A 21,009-nucleotide genomic window follows, 5' to 3' on the forward strand; every position below is an offset into this window, starting at 1 on the left:
AGTTACATACCCACTGCAGCATTGCAAACGGACTGAAGTCTTTTTTTCAGTTTTTCAAGATTGCCAATTGGTTTTGTCAGTATACCTAATGTAGGGAGAGCACATTCAATAAAAAGGCAAAAAATATTGGAGGAAATATTTTTGTTCTTAGATATTGTAATGGAAAATTTGGATAAAGCAAGAAGGAGTGATGGATAAATTGAGCCTCATAATTTGCAGTTAATAAGATTTTTGAGTCACCTGGCATGTACACTGTTCATTCCATTCCAACCCTTCATTTTGCCTATGATATTCAGATGTTTATAACTCAGATATAAGTACGGTAGGTTGCTCAAATAATCTTGCCAAGCCAATTTAAAATTACACTGAATCACTAGCAACTTGTTTACCACAGTAGGTGCTTTCAGAGCACAATAAGCTGCAATTTATAAAGATAAAAGAGAAAGAGAGACTAGATAAACTGATTGTTCATATTTCTTCCCTACCAGCTATTTTTGCTTCTACAGTATTTTGATTTAGCATTAGACTGACCTTCATGTTTAAGATGGATTATGATTAGTTTGAAACAAGGATTTTTTAAAGCAAAATTTAAAATGTGCCTGAGCTTTTACAGCTGGATGTTTTGAGACGCCAGTATGGTTATCATCTCCAAACACCATTTGTTCCCTCTGGTTTACAGCAGAGATCATCACCTAGAGCAGGGGTCTTCAGACTTGGCCCTTTTATGACTTGTGGACTTCAACTCTCAGAATTCCTCAGCCAGCCTGTCTGGCTGAGGAATTCTGGGAGTTGAAGTCCACTAGTCATAAAAGGGCCAGGTTTGAAGACCCCTGAACTAGAATCACTCCCAACGCATGATCATCTCTGTGGAACGCCCAATTTAAATATAAACTATTTTTAATAGCAAGAGCAGGCAAATTTTGCAAATCTCAAATGAAAACATCCAGGTTTTCAAGATACCATGTGTGAATGCATGAGATTCCGTGCATTGCCAAAACCACACCATGTTTGCAAAAGATTTTGCAAGAGTTTCACCCTTGTTAGTATTTAGTATTTTGGTGCTCATACCTGGAGTGTTTTTGCCAAATCCTGGTTTACAGTGATAGTCTGCCATTGCAGTTATCTCCTTGATGTGGTTTAAAAATGCTTTATTTGTGTCAAAACAACATAGGCAGGCAAAATGTCCCAGCATTGAGTATTTTTACCCCAAAATAAACTGTTCTGACTTTGGAATAAATTACTACATTCCAAGTACAGGAAGTGCTCAGTTTACAACCATTTGTTTGCCAACCTTTCAAAGTTACAATGACACTGAAAAAAGTTAGTTACTTTTGTGTGATCATCATTTCCAAATTTCCCAGCTAGCTTCCGAAGAGCACAGTCAAAGGGGAAAGCCATATATTCACTTAACAGCTGCAATGATTATTTAGCAGCTGCAATGATTCCATTAACAATGATGGCAAAATAGGTCATAAAATCAGACTTGACTCACTTAACAAATGTCTTAGCAATTAAAATTCTGGTCCCATTTATGGTCGTATGTTGAGGATTATCTATGTTAACAAAAGTGGCCAGATCTCCAAATGAACCAATCCGTACCTTTGCGGAACACTCAGATTGATTGAATCCAAGGTTGGAATAGTCCATTCTAGGATTGGAGAATTCCATTATATTTTACATGCCCCTACTTAATACCTAGCAGTTCAAAAGCATACAAGTGCAAATGTCATGGTTCCAATAGGTGAGACCAGTAGAAAAGAACTCCGAGGCAATTGCTTTCCTCAAAGAGCACATTTATTGGCTACATAGTATCGGCATAAACAAAGGTGAAACCAAGACTGAAATTCCCCCCCCCCCAAGGTTACAAAGTAAAAAGTTGAACTCCCCACCCCTGCAGTATATCATAAATCACAATCCCCAATTAACTACTTTGGCGGGCTTTCTAACGGTAGCTTTAGCCCACCAAAACTTAGGCACCTTGACCTTGGTTCCCACAGAACAGTTTATTGTTATATCTAAGCTAAGAGAATACATCACTGTGGCAACCGAAAATGAAGTGAAGATGGCTGCAGCCAAATTTGTATGAAGGTTAACAGCAAGTAGATTAATAGTTAATTAATAGATAGCACTTTGGTGGGACAGTAACAGCGTTCCATGTTCCTTTGGTGTGTAGCCATGCTAGCCACAAGACCACAGAAATTGTCTTCTGGCTCCCTTGCCCAAAAAATGGAGATGAACCCTGCACCCTAAAGTGGGACATGACTGAACAGGGAAACCTTTTCCTTTATACTTAACCCATTGCTGCCCACTACTGAGGTTGACTTTTGAAATTAGTCATAAAATCCTAAAATTAAATTATCATTGGATGTACGGTGCTTTTTTACATGTGCATGTATTAAGTTAGGGACGCGGTGGCTCAGTGGGTTAGGATGCTGAGCTTGTCGATCAGAAGGTCGGCAGTTTGGTGGGTCGAATCCCGAGTGCCGTGTAACAGATTGAGTGCCTGTTACTCGTCCCAGCTTCTGCCAACCTAGCAGTTCGAAAGCACGTAAAAATGCAAGTAGAAAAATAGGGACCACTACAATGGGAAGGTAGCAGAGTTCCGTGCACCTTTGGTGTCTAGTCATGCCGGCCACATGACCACGGAGATGTCCTTGGACAAACGCTGGCTCTTCGGCTTTGAAACATAGATGAGCACCGGCCCCTAGAGTCGGAAACGACTAGCACGCATTTGCGGGGAACCTTTACCTTTACTTTATATTATTCTGTATAAGCTTCTTATTAGCTAGCTAGCTATATTTTATTTTTATGTCATCAGTAGGGAGAATTATATATTTTTCATTGTGGATATGTTGGTATAATTTGAATGCATCCATATTAAACATAGTTTCCATTTTTGTATGTAGCATAAGGAGGATTTGGTACATACAAATTAATCCCTCCCCCCCTTCATTTGACAGAGGAATATCTTTCAAGAATTTTTGTCCCATTACTGGAACATACTTACATTGTCATTCTTTCTTTGGTATTCATTGGACCCTGAATATACTTATTTAGAACTATTATACTAATTTCTGTTTCTGTTAGGAATTTTTCTCCTGAAACTTTTTTCCTGTACAAATCAGACATTATAATTACGATTCTCCGATAGGTGTTTTCTTGTCTCATATTCCTAGAGAGGGACACAAATTTCTTTTTTGTGTTAGGATGCTGAACAAATTGAGCTACCCTGAGTATTGAGTACTGAGTTTGAGTTAAATGTTTTAATGGAATTTTGTGATACTATTTTAAAATATTAAGCTCAGTAAAGAACATGGATAAGAATTTTTCAGTGAAATGCATACAGTAATTTTATTCAGATACTCTGTGCTAATTACCTTTTTCATTCAATGCAATGTGGCGAACTCATTAAATAGAGCTAAAATTAGTAGTTTTCATCACTTTGATGATGTAGTGCTGATATGTTTTATCTGTATAGTATATTAAATATTTCTGGTATGATTAGTTAAAATTGTAACAGTTTCCATAGTTGTGAGTTTTCAACAAAAATTAGAGAAGTTAGACCATTCGCTAATGGATTGGAAGAATAGTCAGTTAAAAAAAAGCACTTAAGCTTTATTTCCATTGATAGTTTTAAAAATGTATTTAAAAATGGAAGATTTGTTTAAAAAAATCAGTAGGGTACTGTTTGAAGCATAGATAGCGCTTTGAATGAACAAAAGGTGCTGATATTAATCATATTTTGTTTCGTTTTGCAGATTGACTCCTAAAAAGCTAACGTGACCATGGGAGATATGAAGACTCCAGACTTTGATGATCTGCTTGCAGCCTTTGACATACCAGATATGGTTGATCCAAAAGCGGCTATTGAATCTGGCCATGAGGATCACGAGAGCCACATAAAGCAGAATGTCCATCCTGAGGATGATTCCCATGCACCATCCTCATCTGACGTCGGTGTTAGTGTCATTGTGAAAAATGTGCGGACAATTGATTCCTCTGAAGGAGCGGAGAAGGACAGCCACCATTCCACAGGCAATGGGTTACACAATGGTTTTTTAACAGTATCAGCTCTAGAAGGTTATAATAAAGAGGAAGGTAAATTGCTCAAAGACGAGGGCTCTGTCTCGGAAAACACACTAAAAGAGTCTGCCTTTAACCAATTTAGTCCTATCTCAAGTGCTGAAGAGTTCGACGACGATGAAAAAATTGAGGTTGATGACCCTCCAGATAAAGAGGACCTGCGTGGAAACTTCAGAACAAATGTCTTAACAAGGTCTGTCTCCCAGCAGGGCTATGAGAAGTTAAAAGTACTTGGAGGAGAAAACTTGATGAAACATGAAGTTGCAGGTTCAGGTAATTCTGATAAACCCAAGGTGTCTAAAAGAGATTCAGAAACGAACCCATCAACTTTAGGTCACTACGAACCCTTTAAAGCTAGGAAGATAGATGATAAGTTGCTTAAAGAAAATTCCGAGAAACTACTTGAAAACAGAGTAGTCGACGGGAAAATAAATACGGAGAAAGGAGAAGCAACTCTTACCAATCATTCCCAGGCTAAAGCAAAATCATCAGCAAAACTCTCTTCCTGTATTGCTGCCATTGCAGCTCTAAGTGCTAAGAAAGCAGCCACGGACCCTGGTAAAGACCCACAATCCAATTCAAGGGAATCTTCTCCCTTGCAGAAAGATACCAGTGAAAGCCCCCGCGCCGTGGACAAATCCCCCGAATGTCAGAGTCTCATTGACTGTGCAAAAAAGCCCTCTGTCAAACAACCTGACAGTCCCAGGAGTATATCAAGTGAAAACAGCAGCAAAGGTTCTCCACCATCACCCGCGGGCTCAACACCAGCCATCCCCAAAGTGCGCATCAAAACCATCAAGACGTCATCGGGGGAGATCAAGAGAACAGTCACCCGTGTGTTGCCTGAAGTTGATTTGGACAGCGGTAGGAAACCAGAGCAAGCAGCTTCCATGGTGGCTTCTGTGACATCGTTGCTATCTTCCCCGACTTCTGCTGCAGTTCTTTCTTCTCCCCCCAGGGCACCTCTCCAATCAACGGTGGTCACCAACACTGTGGCTTCTGCAGAACTCACTCCCAAACAAGTCACCATTAAGCCTGTGGCAACTGCTTTTCTTCCCGTATCGGCTGTCAAGACGGCAGGATCACAAGTGATCAATCTGAAACTTGCAAACAACACCACGGTGAAAGCCACTGTCATATCCGCTGCTTCGGTGCAAAGTGCCAGCAGTGCCATCATCAAAGCCGCCAATGCTATACAGCAGCAAACAGTTGTGGTGCCCGCCTCGAGCCTTGCCAGTGCAAAACTTGTGCCAAAGACAGTCCATCTTGCCAACCTTAATCTACTGCCTCAAAGTGCTCAGACCACCTCTGAACTCCGCCAAGTGCTCACCAAACCTCAACAACAGATCAAGCAGGCAATAATTTCTGCAGCAGCTTCTCAGCCTTCTAAAAAAGTGTCTCGGGTTCAGGTGGTGTCATCTTTACAGAGCTCTGTCGTTGAAGCTTTTAACAAGGTGCTCAGCAGTGTTAACCCTGTCCCAGTTTACATCCCAAATCTTAGTCCTCCTATAAATGCAGGCATCACTTTACCCACACGTGGTTACAAATGTTTGGAATGTGGTGACGCCTTTGCCCTTGAAAAAAGTCTGACCCAACACTATGATAGGAGGAGCGTGCGGATCGAAGTCACCTGTAACCACTGCACAAAAAACCTTGTTTTCTATAACAAGTGCAGCCTTCTTTCTCATGCTCGGGGTCACAAAGAGAAAGGGGTGGTGATGCAGTGTTCTCATTTGATTTTGAAGCCAGTTCCTGCCGATCAGATGATAGCTTCTCCCACAAGCAATAGTTCTATTACATCATCCATTCTTCAGAATTCCACTGGAGTGGGCACCCACACCATAACCAAGATACAGTCGGGCATAACTGGGACAGTTATATCAGCTCCTTCAAGCACTCCTGTTCCACCAGCCATGCCTCTAGATGAAGACTCTTCGAAGTTGTGCAGGCACAGTCTGAAGTGTTTGGAATGCAGTGAAGTTTTCCAAGATGAAACGTCTTTAGCCACCCACTTCCAGCAGGCTGCAGACTCAAGTGGACAAGTACAGTATCTTATGTTTACATTCCAGTATTTTTGCCATGTGCAAAAAAATTTTGGATGGGGGATTTTTCCTAGTTTTCTTTTAAGCATAACTTTGTAGCAAAGCAGTGGAAGGATAATTTTAAATTGGGAGGAATTGTTTGAAAAGTAGTTATTGCTTTGAAAGAACAAAAGTGGCTTGGAGTTCCTACTTAGCCCTTTATGCCTAGTGCTTAATTCATTTAGAATATAAGGATACAGTTACAGGTATCTCTTTAGATCTATACTGAGGTCAGAATTGAACTATAATAGCCCAGAAACTAAAATAAGTGTAAAGCAGTAAAAACAGTGTTTCTCCTTAGCCACTTTAAGAATTCTGGGAGTTGAAGTCCACATATCTTAATGTGACTAACTTGAGAAACATTGCAGTAAAACATTTCTGCAGATTAGTGCAGAATCGCCTAATGAAAGTTATAGACTAAACCCATAACTATGGAACTAACTCATTTTCCTTGTCTCTGTGAGTTTTGTTGGGATCTGGAAATGGAGTGAATTAGAAAAAAGATGCTACCATTCTCTCCATGCCTTTTTCTGCATTTCTACAGATTGTTCTTGTTACTCCAAGCAACTTTTTTTTTAAAAAAAAGGATGGCATTGGTGGGAATAAGTATTATGTAAATTACAGGTCAGGCCTTATTATATGACTAGTAGGTTCACTTGCAACATTCTCCAACATGGTAACCTTAGATTATCAGATATTAGAGCCAGTTTGGTCTAGTGGTTAAGGCACCAAGCTAGAAAATGGAAGTCGGTGAATTCTAGTCCCTCCTTAGGCATGAAAGCCAGCTGGGTGACTTTGGGCCAATCACCAGGAGACTGTGAATTCTAGTCCCACCTTAGGCATGAAAGCCAGCTCAGTGACTTTGGGCCAGTCACCAGGAGACTGTGAATTCTAGTCCCTCCTTAGGCATGAAAGCCAGCTGGGTGACTTTGGGCCAATCACCAGGAGACTGTGAATTCTAGTCCCACCTTAGGCATGAAAGCCAGCTGGGTGACTTTGGGCCAATCACCAGGAGACTGTGAATTCTAGTCCCACCTTAGGCATGAAAGCCAGCTCAGTGACTTTGGGCCAGTCACTATCTCTTAGCCCAACCCACCTCACTGGGTTGTGGTTCTTGAGAAAATAGGAGGAAGAAAGAGCATTAGATATGTTCACCATCGTGTGTTATTTATAAAAATAATAAAGGGAATATATATATATATAAATAAAAATAAAAGTGCAGAAAGCAACAATTCCTATAAATCTTAAGACACAATAGAAATACACCATTAGGGAATAGCTGTGTTAGAGGTTTTGTTGGTATGTTCTGTTTTCTTTAGTAGCAACCATCATTACTTGAATATGCCATGCTGGACATTTTCAACATGGATGAATATGAGGGAATGAAAAGCAGAGTGACAGCAAAAGGCAATTCATTCCTTGCTGAGATTTAAAGGTTTTTTTCATGTGACCTTTGGTTCTGACAATCAAGAGTTACTTAACACATTTTCTGTTCTTATAAGTGCTTGAATTAATGTTAGCAAATCTTGCTATTTGCTTAAGTTGCATAATGCAGCCTGATTTATGGGAACTTTCCAGTTCATCAATCAGTTGAGGCAACCTTTGCTTTTTTCCTCCCAGTCAAGCTTTTTCTATAAAGTTTCTTTATTCTGGCCTTTAGTCTTTTCAGCCATATTTTTGCATGAAGTCCATGTAAACAGTATGTCTGTTGTAATGTATAAGCTTGCCATATTTTTTTCAGAAATTGGAAATTAATAGTTTTTGTCTCTTTTACATGGCAGATTTTGTGCTTGGCTCATCATCTCCTATACTAAATGGGATAAATGGAGTAACACTATATCCTCTGCCAGTGTGGGCTTTATATTAAAGGTTTATAATGGTGGTAACAATACATACAAAAAATTCCACAAGCTAATATATGTTCTTCCAAAATAATTGACATTTCCCACTTACTGACAACGAAAGAAAAGCCCAGCTATCTACCTGTGCACTTCATTTCTTTAAACCTTCTCTGGCAATTGGCTGTCCAAGTAAAAATGTAGCACAAAGTTTTAAAAAGAGGAAAGTACTGTTAGATGGTATATATGCAGAGGGGGAAGAAAACCATCCAAGGCCTCTTTGTTTGTCTCAAAGGCATTTATGTTTCTTCCTGGTGAAGAAAAAGAATAAATATTCTGTTAGAGATGTTATGGAATTTATTGTGCAGAGGTCTCCTTGTGCTACCAAAGAGTTGCACAGACAAGGAAGGGCACTGAGAGCAGTAAAAATCACACACAGAAATACACTGAGTTCTAAAAGCAAAAAGTATTTTACTTTGAGGTGGTGTAAAAACAAAAATGCACAGTCAAAAATAAACAGTCCAAGTCATACACAATAGCAACAGTCCAAGGAGTAATCCAAACTACAAAGTCTTCTTACCGGTCCAGAGGTCAATACACAGTTCAGGTTTACAACAGTAGTAAACCAACAGCAGAGCAAAAACAGTAATAGTAGAGATCAGTGAATTCAGAGAGAGAGAGAAGCTACGTTCCTAGCTTCCTCTTATGGCCATGAGAACACTTACACACCCATTGGCCAATTAACAACTTAAAGACATAGCATTATGGTTAATATATTTTCAACCCAACATTGTAGGCTAACACCATATGCCTAACATTCTCCCCTTTGGGTAGAATAATATATAACTCTTACAATCTTATGCACATTCTTTCACAATTAGCATTGTGTTTCACAGCACTTTGTACCTTCGTAAAATGGTCTGCAATATTTACATCAGATGGACAATACTCTAACTGTATTAATTTATCTTTGACACATTGTCTGACATTTAAATAACGAAGATCAGTATGTTTAGATCTTGTTCTTACTGCAGCATTATTAGCCATCTTTATCGCAGCTTGATTGTCCTCATACACAATAAATGGATCATTTACATTTAAACCCATATCTAACAATAATTGTTTGTACACTAGCAGTTCTGTACATAACACTGATAGACATGAAAATTCAGCCTCCATTGTAGACAAGCTTATGTGTTTTTGTCTAATAGACTTCCATCCAATCAAAGAATCACCCAACATTACAGCCAACCCTGAGGTAGATTTACGAGTGTTTGAATCAGAGGCAAAACTCGCATCTGCATATGCAGTAAGGATTAACTCACGATTTGGCTCTAGATATAACGAGTAGTGAATAGTCTGCTTCAGATATCTTAATACTCGTTTAGCTGATTGCCAGTGTCTAACAGTTGGATTATTGTTGTACCTAGCTAATTGATTTACACAGTAAGAAATATCAGGTCTAGTCCAATTACTCAGATACATAAGACTTCCTATCAAAGATTGGTACATAGTCTTATCAAATACAGGACTCTCCACATTAGTGTCCTTAAAATCCATAGCCATCGGAGTTTTTGCTGGTTTACACATTTCCATATTGTATCTCTTTAATAACTGAGATATCTTACTGGCTTGCGGCACCTTAAAACCCCTATTTGTTTTCACAATATCTAACCCCAAATAGTGGCTAATTTCTCCAAGATTTCTAATTGTGAATTTATTTTGCAATCTTGAAATGATAGTTTGTGCTTCTAACTCAGTTTTTGTTATTATTGCAATATCATCTGTGAATAATAAGAGAAAAGATAATGCTCCATTGTGTTCTCTTCTAAACAAACAAGGATCAGCATTACTGGCTACAAAACCTAATGCACTTAACTCATTAACTATACATTTGTTCCACTCATAGCCTGATTGTTTCAATCCATAGAGGCTTTTCTTTAACTCCCAACAATCATGGTCTCTATCACTGGTCAATCCTGGTGGTATTCTTAAATAAATAGTATGTTGCAATGGAGCATGTAGATATGCAGTTTCAACATCTACATGATTAACCATATATTGGTTTTTAGCCGCCCATACTAAAGCTGCTCTTAAAGTAGTTGCCCTTAGACTGGGTGCAAACACTTCGTCATAATCCTCAGTAGTTTGGGCAAAACCTTGTGCAACCAAACGTGCCTTATGGGTTACAGTCCCGTCTACACCCTTCTTTATCTTATATATCCATTTACAACCTATAGCTTGCTCACCAGGTGGCAGTTTTGCTTTCTGATAAACCTTAAGATTCTGCAAAGACTTCAACTCCCTGTTCATTGCAGCTTTCCATGATGCCTGTTCCTTTTCAGGATACATCCTGATCTCATCATAGTTAGATGGCTCTACACTAACTTGACATACTATACTAGCTTCATAGCGATCAGGTGGATGTCTGATACGCATTGAACGCCAAGGAATTACAGGGCTTTGAGTTTCAGACTCCTTTCCTTCCTCTGATTCATTTTTTATCTCCCCTATCTCCTCTTCATCTTTTATATTTACAGGAGATGTATTATCATTACTAGTTACGTTATCAGAGGAGTCCTCAAACACTAGAGGATCAGTATTAACAGTTTCTTGCTCTAACCTATCCCAACCAATGTGCTCAAGGAATTTTGCACTAGCACTGTTATATACATTAGTTGTGCCTCGTTCCCAGAAACGATAGGATCTATGGTTAGCTTCGTAACCTACAAAGTATAATTGCCTAGCCCTATGTTGGCCTTTACTCCTGAGTTGTGCAGGAATGTGGACCCAAGCTGGGGTGCCAAACGTGTGCAGGTAATCAAGGTTTGGTCTTCTACCATGCCATATTGTATATGGTATTTTACCAGTAGAAGTATTAACAACTATATTCAGAACATGGTTTGCACATTTTGCTGCCTCCCCCCACAGTCTATCTGTTAAGCCAGAATCTTGTAACATGGTTCTAATCATGGCTTGTAACGTTTGCCCACGTCTCTCAACAAAAGCATTATGTTGAGGCCTATATGGGGCTGAACGTTTATGCTCAATACCAGCTGATTGTAACATATCAACAAAATGCTTATTTGTAAATTCAGTACCATTATCAGTAATTATGCACTGTACCTTTCTCTTTGTTTTTCTCTCCACAAACCTCAGCCAGTTTGCAAATTGTTGGAAAGTGTCTGCCTTTGACTTAAGCAGATAACAAAATCCATAACGAGAGTAGTGGTCAAGGATACTTAAAATATAACATGACCCTCCTAAACTTGGTTTCATGGGTCCAATTAAATCAGCAAACACAACTTCCAAAGGTACAGTTGTTTTGAAGCCGTTTATCCTGTTTGCAGGAGTTGCCTTACTCTTTTCCTGATTACAGGCATTGCAATTCAAATACTTACTACATGGCTTCAGTTTAACTCCCTCTACTAATTCCACTGTTTTACGTAGTGAGTTAAAGTTTACATGCCCTAACCGCCTATGCAATAAATGTATACATTCATCATGTGGCTTCTTGTTCTCACATATCGAGTTAGCTTTAACTGTACTAACCTGGTTACTTGTGAGAACGAATAAACCATTTTTCAAATTAGCAGTTACACAGGTTCCATTCCTCTCAATAGTGCATTGCTCCCCTCTGAATGTTACCACAAACCCAACCTTAACCAATTCCCTTACAGATAACAAGTTGAATCTTAGTTTAGGTATATATAACATAGGTAACTGTTCATTAATGCATGGACAATAGGAATTACCTTCACCAGAGGCCTTCATCCTCCAACCATTTGCTAGTGAAACATATTGGTTGCTGTTTTTCATATTAACAAACCTCTCTTTCACTTTAGTAATGCATTGTGAAGCCCCACTATCAACAACCCACAATTCATTATTTCTGGATGTTGGTTCACCAGAAATAGCCAAACCAATGCACTTCTTAGCCTTCCCACTGCTATTTACATTCTGTTTTTTACCCTTTCTACAGAATTTGGCTATATGCCCTCTAGCCCCACAAGAATAACATTTCTTGACGTTGTAAGCAGTGGTGAATTGCTGCTCCTCTTGTGGCTGTGTCTCTCTCAGCTGGTCTCTGTCACGCCTCCTTCTGGACTCTTCCAGCAGTCTCCCAGTAATGTTAGTCAATGTCAGTTCCTCTCTGGTCAGGACTTCCAAAGAAGAAACATATCCATCATAACTCTGATCCAAAGATGACAGAATAATGTAGACCTGATGCAACTCTGAAAAAATCAGCTCCTTTTCATGAAGCTCTTGAAAAGTTGCCTTCATGTAATTTAAATGGGTCAGCATATCTCCATTCTTCTGCAGACGAGCCCTAAACAGCTTACGTGTAAGGTGTATATGTGCACCCACACTGTCACGAACATAAAGCCTTCGCAAAACATCCCAACACCTAGCAGCAGACTCCTCACCACGAATATGGACAAGCTGCTGGTCATTCAGTGTTAGTCCAATAATGCAAAGAGCTTTCTCGTTGCTTCGTTTAAAGTCGTCTAACTTCTTTGCATCCTCTTCGTCATCTGGATCCCAAGCAGTAGTATCTGGTGGGTTATTTACAACAGCCCATAGTCCTTCCTTGCGCAAAAGCAAGCAGCATTTTGTGGACCAGGAAACATAGTTTGTCCCATCCAACCGGGTTATCCAGGAGATGCCTGACAACAGTTCCTGTGCCATTTTACACCAAAAAGCTAACACAAGCTCAGCTAGGAATACTGTGTGTACTTACACTCAGTACAGGCCTGGGCCCATAACCAGTGTTATGGAATTTATTGTGCAGAGGTCTCCTTGTGCTACCAAAGAGTTGCACAGACAAGGAAGGGCACTGAGAGCAGTAAAAATCACACACAGAAATACACTGAGTTCTAAAAGCAAAAAGTATTTTACTTTGAGGTGGTGTAAAAACAAAAATGCACAGTCAAAAATAAACAGTCCAAGTCATACACAATAGCAACAGTCCAAGGAGTAATCCAAACTACAAAGTCTTCTTACCGGTCCAGAGGTCAATACACAGTTCAGGTTTACAACAGTAGTAAACCAACAGCAGAGCAAAAACAGTAATAGTAGAGATCAGTGAATTCAGAGAGAGAGAGAAGCTACGTTCCTAGCTTCCTCTTATGGCCATGAGAACACTTACACACCCATTGGCCAATTAACAACTTAAAGACATAGCATTATGGTTAATATATTTTCAACCCAACATTGTAGGCTAACACCATATGCCTAACAAGAGACATTCAGTCTGAATAGTTTTTATTCCAGCTTGTTGTAGGTGTGGAGGAATGAGAACAATTTTTCACTAGCATTCCTTGATACTATATTTATTTATTTATTAAAATTATATAGCCGTCCATCTATCAACCAACTCTGGGCAGCTCTCAATCAATATGTAACATACATAAAATCTATATAAACATCACAGAGCAGCTTGCCACTAAGGGAAAGCAGTAATTAATGAAAACCTAAATCAGGGGTAGGCAACCTCGGCTCTTTTATGACTCATGGACTTCAACTCCCAGAATTCCTGAGCCAGCTATGCTGGCTCAGGAATTCTGGGAGTTGAAGTCCATGAGTCATACAAGAGCCGAGGTTGCCTACCCCTGACCTAAATATTTAGAGTAAGGGAGATAATTAGTGATACATCACTAGTGATTCTAGTCATGGCCAACAAAACCTAGCCAATAAAATATTGCCTACACTTTTCCTTCTAGTAGAGTATATAAGGATAGGTAAGGTAGTCCTCCCTTAACTATAATAATTGTGACTGGAATTTCTGTCGCTATGCAGTGCAGTCATAACACTCGACATCATGTGAACATGATGTCATATCATCGGCATTTGTAATCTCCTGCCAGCTTCCCCAATGACTTTGCTTGTAGGAAGTTGGCAAAGGAAGCCACAAATGGGAATCACACGTTTGGGGAGGTTGTTGTGTCCGACATAATTAAGAGGACTGGTCATAAGTACCACTCATTTGGTGTCGTCGTAAGTTCGAATGGTCACTGAACAAGTGGTCATTAAGTGAGGACCACCTGTATTTTTCTCCTTTTACTCTTGTATAACTTGAGCTAGAACGTATTCTACGGATACGTATTTGCTTTTATCAGTTACCCATCTTCTGCAAGGGATGAATGCCTGAGTAAACTTGACACTCCAGAAAGCTAAAAAAAAGCAAATAGACATGCTGATATCCTGATCAGAGGATTCATCATCTGTGTTGGACTGATTGATGTGCAACTATGAAGGGCAATTGAGAAAAAGGGCCTCTTAATATATGCAAAGAGGGAGTTTAGATCAATTCTACAGGGGACTCTCACTAGAAGGCTTTTACAAACCTCACTCAAAAGAAGCTGCGGAAACTCATTTAGAATTTTAAAGCCTTTAAAGGAGAGATTTAGAAGTTATGATACAGTAGTATTTCATTTCCAAGCATTAATGCTTATAATAGCTGGCCCCATGCTATTCAAGATTTTAACAATTACCTTAAGGACTACTTTGGGCCGTATGACGCTCTTGAATTTCATTATGACATTTGAAACTGCTTTCAGATCACTGTTAATATCATTGGAAGGGGAAGTATACATGACAGAGTCATTTTAGTGGTGGTGCCAGAATTGTAAACTTTTGTCTCTGGACAAATCTAAAATGCTGTTGATCACACATGAAAGCTTTTATTTAATTTTATTTTGGAAGATCATTTATGGGCAACCCAGCTTGCATTTTTCATTTTCTTAATATTGTACTTTATGATTAAAAATAAATTTCTAAAGCAATTTAGATTAAAAGAATATTAATATTAAACGGGACATATAAATAAATTACCAAATCCTTGTTTGCGTTTCTCTGCCTTAAAAAAGGCAGAACAGTAACATCCCAGAGAATATATCAATATAATACTTAATCCCTCAAAGGATTACATGCTCCCAGTAATTCAGGAGGAGAGTGATATAACTATAACTCCTGATAATTAAATACGACTCATTAGCATGGCTGCGTTTTAGTTAGTGGAATAGATTGTATGATTAATTTTGTTAATGTACATGGATCTGGTATCCTGGCTTGTTATGATGCTGCTACCATATTCCACAAAATGTTCATTCGTTGCAGTTAGACTCTTCAGCTCATTCTATTGATTCCCTGAATCAAGATCCCCATTTGACTAGGAAGTAGGAGGGCTGAAATCCACCCTTTGTAGATTACCAGATTGCAAAAGGCTGGGATACAATCCTTTTTGGATTGTTAAATCTGCATAGCTTATCAAATGTTTATGGAATAATTTATAAATAGAGATAGGCATTGCAATCAACAAACATTACTCTGGAGATCATTTCATATATATATATTTAGTACTTTTGATTTCTTTTTGTGTCAGTAGATATAATGGAATGTGCGGATGACTTTGGAGAACAGGGAAAAGATGCTGGCTAGGAAACAAGTAGATAAGAGAGCCAGGAGCCCCCAGTGGCTTATTGCTCAGAGAATAAAACAAGCAGTTAAAAATGGCATCATCGGGAAGTTTGTATTTTCAGACTTGCAAGATTCTGCTAATATAATAAAGTAGAATCTCACCATGTGTCCTGTGTGATTTACCTATGAAGGCTGACTCAATCTTACAAGTCTCCTACTCTTCTCTAAAAAAAGAGGAATTTCAAGAATGGCATCCAATCCTCAACCGACCCTGCTAACATAACTGCCCTGTCTGGCAGTTACGTTGTTACAACATGAATAGCAAATAGACGTACAGACGACTAGCTTACAGAATGCCATGATACAACTAACACAGCAACTGGAGAAGAATTTGCCTCAACCCACAGCATCACCACAGATCAATTAATGCTTCTGTGTCCCTGTGGCAGCTTGCAAGAGAAACCTGGAGAGGACCAGGATCAATTCCATATTTTCGTTGCCCGGTGTGAGATGCTGATGTCAGGCAGACCAGTGGAGTCTCTCACTGATCACACAGCAAAGTAACTTTTGTGCTGAGGTTGGCTGAAGGAAGCAGCAGCCAAGTGGACAAAACCGTTCACTGAGGGGAACAATCCAGTGTCAAGATTTCATGTGTGAAGTCAAAGGACACCTTGGAAATCCCATTTAGAGAACAGCAGCTATTTGAGAGATTCTAAAACTCAAAGAGTAAGGAAATATGTTTCAGACTTTAAATTACTCGTTGGTGAGGTAGGGAGAAATGACTTAGCCCTGATGACCAGTTCAGAGAAGGGCTGACAGATGATCTGAAAGGTGAGCTGGTGAGGCAAGACACTGCAAATACCCTGGAAGAGCTCTATCACTGTGTGTTATAATTATCGATGCCCAACTGAAAGAATTGAGGCAGGGGAGAAATGGTAAGGAGAAAAGAACCTACAGCCTATCTTCCCCCCTCCCAATGACCTCAGTATACAGCGTGGGGAAAGCCCATACAAAATGGAGCAAATAAGATATCCCTGTCATTGGGAGAGAAGCAAAGAAAAAGAGATCAAGGGCTATTCTTTTACTGTAAGAACCCTGGACACATAGCCAGTTCGTGCCCAGTAAAAGCACCAGCCACAAGAATAAGATGCAGAACTTGTAAATCAATGGAGGACGAAGCCAGCAAATGTCCAGCTTGATCCCAGAAAATATCTCATGGGAAACTTCACCAGCCCACTCCTTGAAACTTTGACGGGGCTATCTGCCATTTAGGGAACTGTAGGTAGCTGAGGACAGGCAAGCATACTTTTATTACTCCTGTTTTTATTACTTTAGATTCCAGGAGTCAGAGGGAGCTTTCGGCTGTCATAGATTGTGGGGCAACAACAATACAGAAATTAAAAGTTGCCTGCTCAAGCCCTAGAATGCCCAATGACTCTGGAAAGTTTCGACAGGCTGTTACACAGTTCCGTGGCCACTGACAAAGATCACACAGAATTCCCACCACTTTATGTAACTGCATCCTTGCAGGTTCCCATAACCATGGAAATACAGTAGCTTCAGCTGCATGACCCAGTTGTAAATTGGGAACAAAGGACTTTCTCATCTGCTTCCCCAAGTGCCAACAGTATTGCTTACTAGAAGTGAAAGCTTATCCTCTCATCCATCCCTCCATTGCAGCACAAGGGAGGATTAGTATGCAGAATTCACTATTTTACCTGCCCCCCCCCCGCACCTAGATGCATGGTTGCACTGTTTGAAACCAGGAGCCCAAATCTTAGCAAAGAGACGGTTCCCCATGTCTACATGAGAGCTAACCATAAGGGAATATCTGTATATTAACATTAAAAAGAGATTATCCATCTTTCCAGTTCACCAGTTTCAGCACCCACATTCTTTGTCCCAGAAAACAAGGAATGGCAGCCAATCTGAAAGGGAAAGCCAATCTGAAAGGGAACGCGGGAGCCCAAATGAGTACCATTCATGACTACAAAGATCTGAACGGAGTCACAATTAGAGACCATTATCGACTCCTGCTTATTTCAGATCTACTCGACCAGTGACAAAAGGCATGCGTCTTTACAAAACTATATTTTGAGAAGTACTTGCAATCTAATCAGAATGAAAGAAGAGGATGAATATTTAACAGCATGATACATAGTTGAAAGTTTGAATACACAGTGATGCCTTTCATCTTGGATAATTGTGGAGCTGTGGTTTTTTCCCCCCCTATATCTGCGGATGACATTTTTTCAAACATTTTTGATGAATATGTAATTGTCTACTTAGACGACATCTTAGTTTCTTTCAAAGATCCCTCCTTGCCTCTAACTCCTGTGAGCAATCTACTGCAAATATTACAGGACAATAAGCTCTTGGTTTGTTAGAAATTAAATTAGGAAAAAAGTGCATTCAAACTGATTCAACTGGATTATGTGGGTTATGGAATATCTGCAGAAGATACACAGATGGATTCAGCAAAGGTGCAGTCTATTCTATCATGCCATCTCCCTTTATATTCTCCCCATATAATGCAAAAGACGTGCAGTACTTCTAGGCTGTGCTAATTTCTACCAGAAATTCATCCCTGATTTTGCCGATCTTGCAAAACCGTTATCACAGCTTCTGAGAATGGGCCGGCAGTTCTCCTGATTAACCCAAGGCAAGTGGCGTTTCAAAAGTTTAAAAAGCTCTTTGCTTCTCAACTCCTGCTCTGCCATCCTGATTCTTCCCCCATCCCCCCCCCCCGTCCCCTGCTCCTTTATTGTGCACACAGATGCATCAGATGTGGCAATAGCAACGGTTCTACTCCAAGCAGAGAAGGAGAGGGGAATTTATTTCCATGTGTATTTTAGTCAAGAGTGCTCTGCTCAGCAGAAAGGAATTAAGACATTTTTCAACGAAGAGCTACTGGCAGTAAACAAAAATGCCTTTCCACAATGGAGAATCTGCTGGAAGGAGCAGCCCATCAATACCAGACTGTACCGATCATAAAAATTTAAAGGTGGTGCAGAACACCAGCAACAATCTTGCAACCAAGCAACTTTGAATTTCACCTTAAGGCAGATTGACAGAAAAACGCTGGGAGCAATAAAGCAAGTTGTTGATTTTTGACTGAAGGTACAGCAGAAGAGGATTCATACTCCAGAGCTCAGGTAGATGAATTCAAGGAAGCCCAACAAGATGCCATTTCACTTTTCACAATGGCAAAAGGGCAGGTATTGCACAACGGATGTTTATATATGTCTCTTCTTCCAAGGGAGGTAGTACTACAGCTGTGCCACAATAACAAACAACAGGATATGGGGATATTCAGAACCTAACAAAGAGCCCTCAGAGAATTTTGGTGGTCCCGCATCCATGGAGATCTAACAGATTATGTTTCCTTTTGTCCTGTATGTCAAAAAGCAAAGCCAATTCCTGGTAAGTCAGCTGGATTGTTTCATCCGCTAAACACTACCAAACCACACACACACACTGGAATACTGTTTTTTCTAGATTTCACTGATCTTCCTTTGGGAGGGAGCTATATTACCATACTGATAATAGTGGATTTATTTATCAAATTGGCCCATATTATTGCTTGCAAGGATCTCCCAGTGGCCGAAATAATAGCTAAATTTTTGAATGTCTTTAGATATAGAGGATTAGCCAATCATACCATAACTGACAGCGATTCATTTACTTCCAAAGTTTGGAAGGCCTCTTACAATTGTTAAATATATAAATTCATTTTTCACCTGCCCATCGTTTGACCTCCAACAGAGAAGCTGAAAAGGCTAATCAGTTATCGGAGCAATATTTAAGATGCTGCATTTCTTACCAGCAAGACAACTGGACGGATCTCATATCTCTTGCTGAATTTGCTTACAACAACGCTGCATACTCCTCTATTGGTGTGTCTCCAGTCCAGGCAACACGTGAATTCCACCCGTTGGTTTTACCAACATCCAGAAAAAAGAATGCTATTCCTCACACCACAGTTTTCTTTTATGAGAAGAAGTACAACTCAAAGTACAACTCAAACTGGCATGCAAAAAGCACCAGTTGCACATAGACATAAGAAGGGTAGAATTGCAGAAGGAGATTTAGTGTTGCTTTCTTCAAAATGTTTAAATTCTGTGAGACCTTCCAAGAAATTAGACTCAAAATGTAATGGTCCCTTTCCAGTAACCAAAGAAAGCAACCCAGATCAGGATACAAAACATGAGAGTGGGGAGATCAACAGATTCCCGCAGGAGGGATAACTGCCACCTTAACTCGAGCAGATGCTTTACAGGACACCTAGTGTGCTTGTGAGAGTTGCCTGGAGAAGATAGAAGTGATATTATGTTCTCATAACACACAACCTATTTCTCCTGGGAATTTGGGAGGGAAGGATGAGTCTAAAGGTGAAGGTGATGTAATGGAATGTGTGTATCACCTTGAGGAATGATGGGAAGAGATACTCCCTAGAAAACAATCAGACAGAGGTAGGAACCCCAGTGGCATAACAATCAGAGAAAAAAATTAGGAAGGACCAGCCCTAATGGATCAAGGACCTGTTCCCAAGCTATGTCAAAAATGGAGGTCTTCATGCAGTGTACTCTGTCAAATCAAAGATGGTCTCATTCCCTGTCTAGCATACATTTGTAACCATTTCCACTGTTCTTGCTATATTAGAGTGTTGTTCCACAGTGAACAAGTAGTATGGATTCAAGTTTTTGGCCCCTCAAGCTTCCTGGCTCTACTGCTGTTTCTTGATCTTACTGTCCTCTTCTGAGGAAAGAGTCAGTGATGGGTGGAAGGAGTATGCATGAGAGAGATCGATGACATCCATTCTACTTTTCTGGATTGCTATGTGAAGAGTGGCAAAATTAATTTAATTTAATTTAATTTATTATCATTTCTATACCGCCCTTCTCCCGAAGGACTCAGGGCGGTGTACAGGGCAAGAATAAAACACAGAAATTTACAAAAATTAAAAGATAATTAAATGCATGCCCGATTAAAATACAATTGATACATAGTAAAAACCCCAATAAAAATGATAAAAAACCCCACCAATCCCCCCTCAGGCCAGGCCGGCTTGCTCGAACAAGTATGTTTTCAGATCGCGGCGAAAGGAGCGCAGATCGGGCGCCGTCCGGAGCTCAACCGGTAACTGGTTCCATAGCTCCGGGGCGCCCACAGAGAAGGATCTCCCCCTGGGGGCCACCAGACGGCATTCTCTGACCGGTGGCACCCTGAGGAGGCCCTCTCTGTGGGAACGCACAGGGCGCAGGGAGCTTGATGCCGGCAGCAGATGTTCCCTGAGGTACTCCGGCCCCATGCCATGAAGGGCTTTGAACACCATTACTAGCACCTTGAATCTCACCCGGAAGACAACTGGCAACCAATGCAGCTCACGGAGCAGAGGTGTCACGTGGGAGTATCGGGAGACTCCCAACACAACTCTCGCGGCTGCATTCTGTACCAGTTGGAGCCTCCGGGTGGTCCTCAAGGGAAGCCCCATGTAGAGAGCGTTGCAGTAGTCTAGACGAGAGGTCACGAGCGCGTGAGTGACCATGCATAAATCATCCCGGCTTAGATAGGGCCGCAACTGGCGC

General features: G+C 40.2%; 1 protein-coding gene across 4 annotated transcripts in view; it reads left to right on the plus strand.

Moving 5' to 3' along the window:
* Positions 1–3,785: 3,785 nt before the first annotated feature.
* The window catches only part of ZNF532 (zinc finger protein 532), a gene marked incomplete at its 5' end in the record, with an annotated part of 50,274 nt that continues 33,050 nt past the window's right edge, over positions 3,786–21,009 (plus strand). For all 4 annotated transcript variants that reach the window (XM_081316424.1, XM_081316425.1, XM_081316426.1 and 1 more), the window contains one exon: positions 3,786–6,125. In XM_081316424.1, coding sequence (XP_081172550.1) covers positions 3,786–6,125 — 2,340 coding nt within the window. The remainder of the gene's footprint in view (positions 6,126–21,009) is intronic.

The sequence above is a fragment of the Vipera berus genome (assembly GCF_964194415.1).
Source record: "Vipera berus genome assembly, chromosome: 2".
Lineage (NCBI taxonomy): Eukaryota > Metazoa > Chordata > Lepidosauria > Squamata > Viperidae > Vipera > Vipera berus.